At 35.8% G+C, this 13,327-nt stretch overlaps 2 protein-coding genes and 1 long non-coding RNA gene across 4 annotated transcripts; 2 read left to right on the top strand and 1 right to left on the bottom strand.

Moving 5' to 3' along the window:
* Positions 1 to 218: 218 nt before the first annotated feature.
* LOC123219292 (RNA polymerase II C-terminal domain phosphatase-like 1) lies at positions 219 to 12,428 on the top strand. 2 transcript variants are annotated; one of them, XM_044641151.1, is made up of 18 exons: positions 219 to 902; positions 1,689 to 2,159; positions 2,402 to 2,612; positions 2,746 to 2,903; positions 3,027 to 3,097; positions 3,257 to 3,362; positions 3,457 to 3,540; positions 3,769 to 4,347; positions 4,452 to 4,515; positions 4,626 to 4,756; positions 4,837 to 4,890; positions 5,648 to 5,744; positions 6,624 to 6,859; positions 6,958 to 7,044; positions 7,822 to 7,869; positions 7,997 to 8,070; positions 8,274 to 9,053; positions 12,282 to 12,428. In XM_044641151.1, exons 1-17 carry the CDS (start codon positions 642 to 644, stop codon positions 8,380 to 8,382), a joined length of 2,841 nt encoding a protein of 946 aa, XP_044497086.1. In that variant the 5' UTR covers positions 219 to 641; the 3' UTR covers positions 8,383 to 9,053; positions 12,282 to 12,428. The 2 variants fall into 2 exon arrangements, with proteins under 2 accessions (XP_044497086.1, XP_044497085.1); XM_044641150.1 differs by having other exon boundaries at positions 220 to 902; positions 7,804 to 7,869.
* Positions 662 to 1,252, bottom strand: LOC123219295. Its single transcript, XR_006502840.1, has 2 exons — positions 993 to 1,252; positions 662 to 883 (listed from the first exon to the last, which is right to left on the bottom strand). It is a non-coding gene; the product is annotated as an uncharacterized LOC123219295 (long non-coding RNA).
* Positions 9,470 to 13,198, top strand: LOC123219294 (clathrin light chain 1-like). The gene is made up of 3 exons (XM_044641155.1): positions 9,470 to 9,977; positions 12,282 to 12,435; positions 12,521 to 13,198. Exons 1-3 carry the CDS (start codon positions 9,607 to 9,609, stop codon positions 12,944 to 12,946), a joined length of 951 nt encoding a protein of 316 aa, XP_044497090.1. The 5' UTR covers positions 9,470 to 9,606; the 3' UTR covers positions 12,947 to 13,198.
* Positions 13,199 to 13,327: the final 129 nt, after the last annotated feature.

Genomic DNA, 13,327 nt, shown 5'->3' with positions numbered 1-13,327 from the left:
CCACATATGTCGGAAAATTCAAATGCCTACTTACTTTTGAATATCAATTTATTTACACCCCTAAATTTTGGACACGTCAGCGCACCGAAAGTTACGTAATGGACAAAATTTCGTTTGCTAATTTTAGGCGTCACAAAAAAGTATAAATAAAAAAAGAAAAGCACAATTCAAGCTGAACTCGTGTTACTTAAAAATGATAAATTGAAAAGAATTTGTAAATATTTTTATTATTATCGTCATTGGAGTACAAATTTTGACCTTTCGCTATCCGGATCTAGGGTTTTTTATATCTCCTCGTTCGTCGCCATAATCATCAAAATTAGAAACCCTAGCACCTCCGCTCACTGGTTAATTCAATCAAATAAAGCGGTAGATCATCGAGAGAGGAGGAGAAGAAGTTTCATGATCTATCTAAGCAAAATTTGTTCTTTTTTAAAACTTGTACAAAAATGGGATCAAATTTTAAAAGCACCGATGATGATCAAAAGAAACCTCATGATTTTTTGTTATATTTGATTTGACGATGATGAGATGAGATGAGACACACAATCGAAGCCAAGAACTGAGATATTTTTCGATTCTCTTTTATTATTATTTTTTAATAATAGTACCTTTCGGGGAGATCAGAAGAAGGAAAGAAAATGTATAAAACGGTGGTGTATGAAGGAAAAGAAAATTTGGGGGAAGTTGAGATATATCCACAACAAGGAGAACAAGTAAAGAACAACAAAGTGTTCGATGAAATCAGAATAAGTTACTACACGGAAGCGAGTGAGAGATGTCCACCACTGGCGGTGCTACATACCATTACGTCTGGTGGGATTTGCTTCAAAATGGAGTCTAAATCATCGGACAACACGCAGCTACATCTTTTGCACTCCTCCTGTGTCAGAGAAAACAAGGTATAATATCAACTCAAAATTAACAAACTAATCAATAAGTAAAATATAATTTAAAAATTTGAACTTGAAACTGGAAAAAATGAACCTCACTTGAATTTTACAGGGACTGTTCTCCTGGACAAATGAAAAAAATAAATTTTCGCAAAGGACTACTGATAATGAGTGAAATTAGTTGTACTGGAAATTTTTTACCATCTCAGTGGACCCATTTACCAATTTTATTTAAGTAAATTGTGTCAACTGATTTTAAGTAATTGGGGGAATTTTAAGAATTTTAGTGAAACCAATTATGACACTTTTGCCTTAAGTTTAACAGAACTTCTGAACTTATTTTAGTAAACTTTGAATTCAGCAGTCCAGGTTACTAGACTTGCTAAATTAGGCATTGTGGTGGGCCTTGCTTAAAGTTAATGTTATGAATGCCTTGTTATTTTGTGACAATTTTATTGATTTCTTCTTGCTGATAGTCGTGGTTGATAGTTTGTCTTGGTTGGAGATGGCTGTTAATGTTGAAAGAAACAATCAAAGATTTCTATTTTCCATGTTTTGGCTCACGCTGGTTATATGTTTATGAGAATTGAAAGTAATGGGCACCTCAGGTTTTTTGTGGCTTACAATTTTTTAAATGTGAAGCTCACAATCATAGGGTATTTATTTGTGACAGTTCTTCTTAATGTAGCCTTATTTGTTCGAAAGGAATCTTGTAACTTCTTCAGCTTTTTTTCATGCTCAAGAATGGATATAACTGGTGAACATAGATTGTGATGATTGTTTTGGTATCTGTAGACTGCAGTGATGCCACTAGGGGCAGACGAGCTCCACTTGGTTGCCATGTATTCTAGGAATAGGCAGTATCCATGTTTCTGGGGATTCATTGTTGCATCTGGACTGTATAATTCTTCTCTCGTCATGTTGAACCATAGATGTCTTGGCATTGTTTTTGATCTGGATGAAACCCTTATAGTTGCAAATACAATGCGTTCATTTGAGGATAGAATTGACGCTTTGTTGCGTAAAATAAGCACTGAGGTGGATCCACAGCGCATTGCTGGTATGCAGGCTGAGATCAAGCGCTATCAAGATGACAAGTCTATATTGAAGCAATATGCAGACAATGATCAGGTTATTGAAAACGGGAAGGTGATCAAAGTTCAGTCAGAGGTTGTTCCAGCCTTGTCTGACAACCACCCAACTATTGTTCGGCCACTTATACGACTGCAAGAGAAAAACATTATTCTGACTCGAATCAACCCGCAGGTATATATATCAATTCTGAAGGAAACTGTTTAATACATTGTTTTATTGTCTTTACTGCTGTTGCAACTCTAGACTTACCACTTTTTTTCGTGGTTTTACTTTCTGGTTTACTTGCAATTTCATATATTTGTAGTTTATATTAAATGTATTGAGGTTTCTTTCAAATATTAGGCTTGCTGGAAGCTTTTGAATTTGTCAGACTATATTTGTCCCAGTAACACAGAACTGTTTATTTTCTATAGATTCGTGATACCAGTGTTCTTGTGAGGTTGAGACCTGCATGGGAAGATCTACGGAGCTACTTGACTGCTAGAGGACGCAAGCGTTTTGAGGTCTATGTTTGCACAATGGCAGAAAGGGATTATGCTTTAGAAATGTGGAGGCTTCTTGATCCAGAGTCAAATTTGATAAATACAAGAGAATTGTTGGATCGCATAGTCTGTGTCAAATCTGGTGTGCGGCATGATTCAGCTTGCAAATGCCTTCTGCCTTTTTGATGCTGTTTTCTCATTATTTTAACCCTTGCCTCCAATTACTGAAATAGCTTGTTTATTATGCTTAATGTTGCTTATTACTCTATTAACAGGTTCAAGGAAATCATTGTTCAATGTCTTTCAAGGTGGAATTTGCCATCCTAACATGGCACTCGTGATAGATGATCGTTTGAAAGTATGGGATGAGAAAGATCAACCTCGGGTGCATGTAGTTCCTGCTTTCTCTCCATACTATGCTCCTCAAGCTGAAGTATATACTATCTCCTTTGGCTATGTTGTTTGAAACTTACATATTACAATTACACACATATCCACTGGAAAGCTATCACCCTTTTTGGGTGGCATGCACTTATCATAATTTTTTATGTTGCAGGCAAATAATTCTGTTCCTGTCTTGTTTGTAGCGAGAAATGTTGCTTGCAATGTTAGGGGTGGATTTTTCAAGTGAGATAGCAAAACCTTGACTAAGTTGTCCTTTATGGCACGCATGTCCCACATTTATTTTCATCATTGTAACTCAAAGTGTTGAGCAAAGTCCTGATCCATTATATATATTGACTTAACCATTCTTTGCTGTGATATTAACTTTGAATTTGATAACAGAGAGTTTGATGATGGTCTTCTACAAAGGACACCCGAACTTTCATATGAAGATGATCTTAGGGATATTCCTTTGCCTCCTGATGTGAGCAACTATTTAGTTTCAGAGGTTAGTCATGAATGTACCGTATCCATGATTATTTGTTTGATAACATCCATGCTTGAATTTCTTATTTGCTAATGTGATTTTGTTTGCTGTCAAGGATGATGCTTCTCTCTTAAATGGAAACAAAGATCCACTTCCTTTTGATGGCATGGCCGATGCTGAGGTTGAAAGAAGACTTAAAGTAATTATTGTAGCCATTTTCAGCTCATATTTTGATCTCTTTGTCATATGTACTTTTGTGAACTTTGGGAAATCTTTGTAAAAATAAATATTTAATTGTTGAGCCAGTAAGCTTTAAAGATGTGTATCTTGCTTTGGTTTCTCTTATTTTTTCAGAGAATCTGCAGTAATATATACAATAAAGTGAAAATTAAGCTTACTCTGTTTTACCTGTTATTCTTTCATGCAGGATGCAATATCAGCTTCTTCAGCAATCTCTTCAGCTCTCACGAATCTTGACCCAAGACTCGCTTCACTTCAGCATGCAATGCCAGCTTCTAGCTCAATTCCTCTCCCAACATCTCAAGTGGCAGATTTTCCATTTCCCGATGTGCAGTTTTCGTCAGCAGCTTCATTAGTGAAACCACTGGGTCATGTTTCCCCTCAAGAACCAAGCTTGCAAAGTTCTCCTGTTAGAGAAGAGGGTGAGGTTCCAGAATCAGAATTAGATCCTGATACTAGGAGGCGACTTCTCATATTGCAACATGGGCAAGATACAAGAGATCAGGCACCAAGTGAACCCTCATTTCCTGTAAGAACCCCAATGCAAGTTTCAGCTCCATCCGTGCAATCACGTGGAAGTTGGTTTCCATCTAAAGAAGAGATGAGCACTCGACAATTGAATCGAGCAGGACCCAAAGAATTTCCTTTAGATTCTGAGCCAATGCAAATTGAAAAACACTGGCCTCATCATCCATCTTTTTCCCCTAAGGTTGAGAGTCCTGTTCCACCTGATAGACTTCATGAAAATCAAAGATTGAGAAAAGAGGTAATCTATCTGCTGGTTGTCTAGCACTTAGCTCTGTGCAAAGAAGTCAAAGTTACTTTTTATGGTATATCACGTTGATCTTATGGGATTATTTTTATTTGCAGTCACTTCATAAAGACAACCAGTTGAGGTTGAACCATACCCATTCTAGTTATAATTCTTTCTCAGGTGAGCTATTACAGTTTAACTTGCGCATTTAGATGAATTGTTTAGGAGATTCTTGTAGATTTCCCAAAATTATACTCATTGTATCTGATATGCGGGGATTTCATTTGAAGGTGATGAGGTCCCTTTGAGCCGATCATTCTCTAGCTACAAGGATTTTGACTTTGAATCAGGACGAGATGTTTCAAGTGCAGAAACTCCAGCTACAGTTTTACAAGATATTGCAATAAAGTGTGGAGCCAAGGTAGTACAAAATTTTTGAATTACATGGATGGTCTATGTTCCATATCCATGCATCTAAGTTCCCTTTGTTCCCTATTATAGGTGGAATTCAGGCCAGCTTTGGTTGCCAGCATGGAGTTACAGTTCTCCGTTGAGGTTCTCTATACTCTTGTACTTGAAGAGTTACTCTTTGTCATTGTTTTCTATGATAGGATATTTTGCACTAATCAATTCAGAATCAAATCTTTTTTTTTTGCTTATGTCCCTCAAGTGAACAAATTAGTCAGCAGAAATGCATCCTTTTGCTTCATTATATTTTTCATGTGAATTCACACTTTTTTTCTTAAAAAATGATTCGTACACGTTTGCATATTTGTGTGTGTGTAACAACTATTCTTTGCAGAAGAAATTTCAAGTAGATTTGCGCTAGTTGGATCAAATTTTTTGTTTTTCTCTAAATTAGTTAACATCATTTTCATTTGAATAAATAAAAACATTAAAGTAAATTAAGAAAGAACTCTCTTTAATCAATACTTTTGGGTTGTTCTTTACACCATATTTTTTACTACCTTGATGACTATGCCATAGCATATCAAAGCTTTTCCAAAGGGATACTGTCTCTCCTACACCAATATGTGCACACACATTTACCGACTCATAGAATTACCTTTAATATAAGGCTTTGCCCCAAAGAATTAGCATGGGGAACAAGAAAATGCTAAGTTTTGCTGAGTGTTTGTGAATTTGTGGGTGGCTGCAATGTGAATCCTTTGATACTTAGTATGGCCTTCTCTAACCTTCTTACTTCTTTTTCTTAAATAGTGTCAAGTTTAATTGAATAGACTTTTGCCTGTTCTTAATTGAAAAATGGCATAGCTCCACATGCCTTACCATGTTTATTGTGTTTTTGTAGGCTTGGTTTGCAGGAGAGAAGATAGGACAAGGAACGGGTAAAACAAGGAGGGAAGCCCAGCAGCAGGCTGCTGATGCATCAATCAAGAACTTAGCTAGTATGATCTTTTCCTTGGTTATAGCTGTTACTTATTTGTACAAGCTTTTATTTTTTATAGTCATGATCTTCCTATCTGTTGCCAGTTTGGGCAAAGCTTATGATTTGGTGAATTTTTTCTTTGTGAAGAACTTCTTTGCAACAAATTATTTAGTTAAAAAGGTAACTTTTATATCTCATAATGTGTAGTAAGGGAATGATAGCTTCTGATCGTTAGTTTGCATGGTAAAATATGAGGCTGGGCCTGATTTTAAAGTTGTGAATGTCTAACAAAACACTTATTTTACGCACAAGCCAATCATTATGATTAGGGTTGTAGTGTTACTGCAGCAAAACAGCTCAAAATAGGTGAGGCATCTATAACTATTTTATATGCTTTGACAAGTTTATTCCAGCGAAATCAGACTTTAGATACTTAGTATTTTGCGTTTCCTTTTGTCCTGTGTTTATCCCCTTGATCACATGCTGTGTCTTGATGATATGTTTAACAAAAATAACTATCAATCAAGTCCTTAATATATGATATTATAAATTAAGGACTTGATTCATCTACTTAGCAGAAATGATAAATTTCTTTGCTAGAGCTTATTTAAAGAATTAAAAACCAACCTTGAATACTAAATGAGTTTGATATGAAACTTGACTTCTGCTAAAGCTAAATTCAATGAATTTAAAATCTTAATGTTCTGTAACTTGCCTTACCATCTAGCTTTGTTACCACCTAGGGAAATAGTTCAGCTACTATCATGTTTACCATGCAATTTTCTTCTGGACTCTTTTGCTTGTGTACTAATGTATTGACTAAATCTCCTGCAAATTGATGTTTTTCCCTCCTGGTATTACTGGGAGATTTTTACCAACATGAACAATGTTTTTGCAGATGTATATATGTTACGTGTAAAGCCTGAATCTGGTTCTGCGCATGGAGATTTTATTAGATTTTCTAACACCAATGATAATGGGTTTTTGAGTAAGTTTAATTCATTTGGGGGTCAGCTGTTGCCTAAAGAGGAGTCTGTACCACTATCTACTGTGTCAGAGCCATCTACACTTCTAGATCCAAGGCCAGAGGTCTCTAAGCTATCGATCGGTTCAGTGTCTGCACTTAAAGAATTAGTGAGATTTCATGAACCTGGGAAACTTAAATTATAATTTTTACAATTTTAAGTTTTAAAATTTCTGTTCTTATGTTGAATTACAATGAACCTCTTCAGTGCATGATGGAGGGACGTGGAGTTGCTTTTTCAAAATTGTCTCCATCACCGGTTAACTCTATACAGAAAGATGAAGTATATGCACAGGTTTGTCAATTGACTACTTTTTATCATTATTATTTGCGTCAGTGATTGGCTTGAAGTTTGGAGAGCAGTTCTTCTTCTTGTCTATAAATTTAGTTTTAACTTACTAGTTTGTAGAACAATTTTGAACCTCCCATTTTATAAGTTGTGAAAACATGATGAATTGATGAAATCAGTTCAAAGCATAGTTATTATAAGTATATGTATATTGAAGTACAATGCTCCAGGCTATAATGAGTTTATGTTGATTGCTCATTAACTTCTATGTATGTTTTTCTCTTTATTTAATGAAGGGCCTACATTTCCATTTATTCATTTGGTTCATGTCTGTTTACTTCCTCTTTTACACTACCATTTCCTTCCTGTGCAATGGTATGGTGATTGCTCTCTCACCCTTTGCAAGTAGGTTCTTTATGCATAGTTGCCAGTCATTAGGTCGTTTAGCCATTTTTAGGATGACTGATTTTTTCAACCCAAAAAAAAAAAAAAGAATGCATATTGCTTGACTGAGATTTGACATTGTTTTTAACATCTCAAGCAAAATGATCTGTCAACATTTAAGAAATGACGTATCATGGAAAACAATGCGAATGATTTCTTTCTAGGATGTCAAGAAGTTGTAACAATGCCAATTTATTAGAAATAGAAGTGACTATTATTGTTATATATTTTGACTTACCTAAAAAAAAATTATTGTTCTATATTTTTGTGGTATTATATGTGTTGAATTATAACTATTTTTGTTCTGGTATCACATTTAAGGTTGAAATCGATGGTCAGGTGTTAGGAAAGGGGATTGGGTCAACTTGGGATGAAGCTAAGATGCAGGTACATCTCTTGTTGGATATTCTAGTTTTTTTATTTGTATGGGACTTGCATTTTTCTTGATGAGTACATGTTTTGCTCCTTGTTTCTTTTATCTGCTATCTCATCACCTGTCAATGCTTTTCGTTAGGCTGCTGAAAAGGCTCTTGGAAGCCTAAGGTCAACGTTTGGTCAGTTTCCTCAAAAACGTCAAGGATCCCCAAGGTTTGCAAAATTCCTGTTGTTATTATCATTAATTCCTTAATAAATTACCCTAAAAAATGCTTAAGGGTAAGGTGAGGAAGTGGGAACAACAGATTCCCAAAATGAAAGTAACTTGCTTGACGAGTACCAATGTACCGCCTATTTCTGCTCTCTTTACTATTTCCTTGGTTTAGATTCTTGCTGACACGATGAAGTATATCCAGGTCATTGCAAGGAATGTCAAGTAAACATCTAAAGCCAGATTTCCCTCAAGTTTTACAGCGGATGCCTGCTTCTGGTAGATATCCCAAGAATTCTCCTCCTGTTCCTTGAAAGCCCTTAGCATATGATTGTTCATCCCACGCTTTGGTTATTCTATTTGGTCGGACATTTTTATTGTACATAACATAGGGACAAGAAAGGGCTGTCAAGATCCAGGCTGCCACCGATTAACCACTTATTTCTTCTTTTTGGATCCTTTTGGCGCAAGAGGCGAGAAACTATACTGCCAAATATCTGCAATTCTCAGATGTAAATTTGGTCTTTCCAGTCATTTCTGTCTCTGCTTCATCTGAGACTAAGTGATAAAGCTAGGACTGGCTGACTCAATGCTGTATCATTTTTTCCTCTCCGATAGGTCCATAGAAGCCTGACAAGATTAAAACAAGGTGCCATGTAGTCTTAGCCTTGATTTCTTTCATTCTCGTGCCAGATGATGCCACTCCTGTACCGAATTCTTTGGCAGAACCTGCTAGGGTGGAATTGCTTTGTATATCTATTAAGTGGAAGTTGTGTACTGAGAGGCAATGAAGGGCAGCTTGAGTTTCTGGTTTTGGGTGTACTCAGAATCACAGAAGATACTTAAGCAAATACAGTAGTATCATCGACATCATCATATAGCCCTTTGTCAGTTCCACCTTTCGGAAGAATGCATTGAATTTAGAGTGCTGAGTGCTGACATTGGTGAACTTCTTACTGACTTCACCCGAATTGCCATAGCACAGGTTTTTACTCATAAATCCACGCTGGGGAATTTTTCGTATAGCTTTTGAGTTAATTGTTTTGATGGATGCATCCATATTTGTCTTCCTTAACACTCAATTATGAAGCAATAGATATAATCGGTATTTTTTAAGAGCACATATGTTTGATTTAAAATTTTGGTTATTTTGAATTTTTATTCACGATTTTAATTGAATTAATTCAAATTTAGCTCAATGTTTAGTTTAAATAAACCAAACTTGAGGTAGTTCTTATGGTAAAGTTTAATATGTGTTTTTACGTTCGAGTCAAGTGTAGAGTCAAGTTTAAACTGATTTTGTATGGGCTCGGCAGCCCAAATTCACCCAACTTCAGTCCCTTCTCAACGACAGCAACAACCGCCAATCAACAAATCTTAAAACCACGTCGTTTTGTTGTTCCGGAAGAATCATTTCGTCTTCCTTCTTTGTTAAGCACAGAGTATAAACCCTCCGAACGGAAGAAAAAAGAAAAGTTTTGACACAAATTTGAATCCACCAAAAGCTCATTCAATAATTTCATAGCGAAGTTCTCCCAATGTCGTCGTCTTTTGACACATTAAGCATGGAGAACGAAGAGCAAATCCATATCTCAAGTAGCCATCCCTTCAACGACGACGTAGAGTACTCCAACTACGGCTCCTACTCTAACTTCTCTGCTCCCGATGATTTCTCCGCTGATCACGGTGACGTAGCCGTAGAGCACGTGCAGTCTCCCGAGATCTTCGGTTACGAAAATCCGGAACCTGGCTACTCTCAATCTCCCTTCGAGTCTGTTCACGTTGAGAATGGTAACGGTAACGGAAATGGTTACGGTGATGACGGCTTTTTTGCTTCTGACGGTCCGATTCTTCCGCCCCCTACTGAGATGGAGCCCGAGGAAGGATTTGCTTTACTCGAATGGCGCCGGTCAGTTAGATTCTCAGATCTATTGCTTTGTTTTATAAGCTTTAATTTAGATAAATTTAAGTTAGGTGAAGTGTAAGTGAAGTTGATTGAGGAAGTTTTAATTTATAAGTTGTGGCCTCGTGTGTGAATTTGCTCAGATCTGTCGTGTTTGTTTTGGTTCTGGTTAGATCTGGTTTAGTGTACAGTCGGACTGTTGCATTGGTGTGTGATATCTTATTCGATAATTGTGAGATTGATATAGATCTATTCAGTTGAAGTATTTTTTGTTGGCTGTAGTCTGTGAATTTGCTCAGATCCGTGCCATGTTTCAAATGTTATGAATAGATTCAGTGATTCATATTGCTCTGTGTAGCTTGATTGGGTAGTTTTGTATGACTTCATTTGAACTTGGTTCAGTTTTGTTCTTTTATGTCCACTAAGGTTTTTGTGCGTGACTATGTTCAATTTGGAAGCTTTTTACTTAGTTATGTAGTCATAATTTATAACTTGCATTTAATTAAATTCCTTTTGTGATTACCAAGTTGGTTCTATGATTTAGCTTTGTTAGTGATTGAAGTTTCTCGTCCGGTTTTTTAATGTTTATTTTGAGTAAATGTATAGATATTTAAATGCTTACTTCCATGTGTAGAAAGAGTTATTCTCAGTCTGTTTTTATCTAGGCTCTTTATGATTTTGGACCACATTCATCCTTATTGTTGGTGTCCTGATTATAGGATCCAATAGAATTTATATGGCTATTGAAAAATATGCCTTTGTGTGCGTGCATGCCTATGTGTGAATTGCTTTCAACCATTGGATGCTGTGATTTTCATCGATCTGCTTGTTGCTTATAAAATGTATTTTTTATATTTTGGTGCATGCATGTGTCTGGGTGTTAGGAAATTTTTAGATTTAGTCACTACATTGACTTAATCCTTTCTAGAGTGTGTTAATTTTGTTGGAAGATTGAATCCATGCTGAATAGTAGTCTAAATCCATTGTTTTTAGATGCAAAACTGAAGTTTATTTTAATATAATTTTTTAACTTTTAAGATTGCGTATGTTGTTTGTTTTTGAAATCCAAAAAGAATCTTCTATCTAATTGCCTTGCTACTACAGCTCCAAATTTTAAATTAGAACCATGAAGTCTTGCATTGATTCTCTTTGAATGACATTGCTTACTAGTTATTACATCTCTCTCATGTAAGACACTTATGTTTTTTTAGCTAGATGCATATGGGAAATGCAGAATTTAATTACCATGGTTAGTTGTTTGTTGTAGTTTCGAGGTTACTAGTGTTAATCTAGTATCATGACAAGTTTGACCCAATGATGTCATGCTTTCAATCTTGAAAAACAACCTCATTGTTTTATTAATTAATAGCAATGCAGTGAGATGAGCTTGTGCTTTGATCCACATGACAAGCCTCTAATTGGATCCAACCTTTCAAATTGGACATTTATTTGAACTTAAATACTATTTTTGGATGGTTTTCTAGGGTTAATGCTTGTGGATTTTATAGTATTGTGGTATTTATGAGCTATTGAATTAAATGTTTTGCGGAGTTATTTTACTGGAAGGTTACAAATACCATAATTCTAAACTGTTAGGCCTTAAACAACTTTCAAGTTTGACTTTATAGTAAATAGGGAACTGCTGTAAATTTGGTGCTTTACCTTGAAAACAGCCAGGATCTAACCCATTTACAATGATAATGTATATAAATCTTTTTGGAAATTCTTAAGAGTATTCTGTATGTTCTCTTGTGTTTCAGTTTACATGAGTTGTTGATAAGCCTAAATTCTTTGTGCATGGCATATTATGCTGTGCAAAGTGTGTAAGTTGCAGCTTTCATAGAACTATCTGAAGTTTAACTGACAAATCTTATCACATCAAACTGATAGTATTAATGAACTTGTATTTATTACTTTCGAGAAAAGAAGCATTTTGAAGTTATGAGTTGTCAATTTTTTCATAGGCAAAGGAAAACCTGTGTGAAGTGATAAGTTGTTAAGATTGCAGTATGTGAATGATGCCAGGCGACTGAGACTGTGTTACAATCCCCAAATAATAGAAAATATTACTGTTTACGCTTGGTAATTGCACAGCTTATATATTAGAGCACTCATGAGAGGAACACTTCATATAGAATTTAAGTCCGCTTTTCTGTTTCTTCTAATGGGCACTCTACCCTTGTAATCATACTATGTGCGACTGTCATCAATTTTTTTGTTCTTTATGGATGTCATAAAAGAGCAATAGCTGTATTAAGAATACCTGGCAATGAAGATTTAATGTGTCTAAATGGCATTTTCCTGGTGCAGTCAAAATGCAATTCAACTTGAGGAGAAGGAGAAAAGGGAGAAGGAAATGAGAATTCAGATAATTGAAGAAGCTGAGGAGTATAAACGTAGTTTCTATGAGAAAAGAAAGCTCAACATAGAGACTAACAAGACCAATACCAGAGAAAGGGAGAAGGTACAATTTTTTTAAATTTTACTATCCTGGTTTTTTGGCAGTTGGGCTCTGTTCACTAATTTTTTCCAATTTGTGTCTGGAACAGTTATATTTGGCTAATCAAGAGAAGTTTCATAAAGAGGCTGATAAACAATACTGGAAAGCAATAGCAGAACTCATTCCTAATGAGGTTCCCAACATCGGGAAAAAGAAAGGAAAGAAGGATGAAGAGAAGAAACCATCAATAACAGTCATCCAGGGTCCGAAGCCGGGGAAACCAACCGATCTGTCAAGAATGCGGCATATTCTGGTGAAGCTGAAACACAACCCACCGCCTCACATGTTGCCACCCCCACCACCACCGGCAAAGGATGGAAAAGACGGAAAGGCTGTGGCATCAGCAAAAGGGAAGCCTGAGTCTCCGGCTAAAGATGCCAGTTCAAACGGTTCTTCAGATCCACCCAAGGAAAATGCTCCGGTTGCCAATAACCAGCCTGCCGCAGAAGCCGATGAGCCCAGGCCAACCACTTGATTATGTACCTTACATGTTTTACACTCCCTCTTGTTCTATTCTTTTCCTCTTTAATTTAAGATTTGATTCGTCTTGTTTGAAGATGTCATTAATCATGCAAACAAGGATTAAGCCTGGGTAGTTCAAAATTCTACACGGTTTAGACCATGGAGTGTTGTTTTATTATTATTCTCTTTGGAAGTATTGTATGAATTGATCTTTCGAGTTGTCATTGTGCCAATATACTTTATGAAACCATTTTGTTGGGCAAAATTTTTGTGTTTGTTTCATAACTTCATTTTTATAATTTGTTCCAATATATTTTATTTCAAAATTATCAATTAAAAAACTATTTCATTGGTACTTATTCTTATTTTTTTAAATTATAAATGTATAAATAAT

Source organism: Mangifera indica, chromosome 6 (genome assembly GCF_011075055.1).
Source record: "Mangifera indica cultivar Alphonso chromosome 6, CATAS_Mindica_2.1, whole genome shotgun sequence".
In the NCBI taxonomy this organism is placed as follows: domain Eukaryota; kingdom Viridiplantae; phylum Streptophyta; class Magnoliopsida; order Sapindales; family Anacardiaceae; genus Mangifera; species Mangifera indica.
This window is presented reverse-complemented; position numbering and strand designations above follow the sequence as displayed.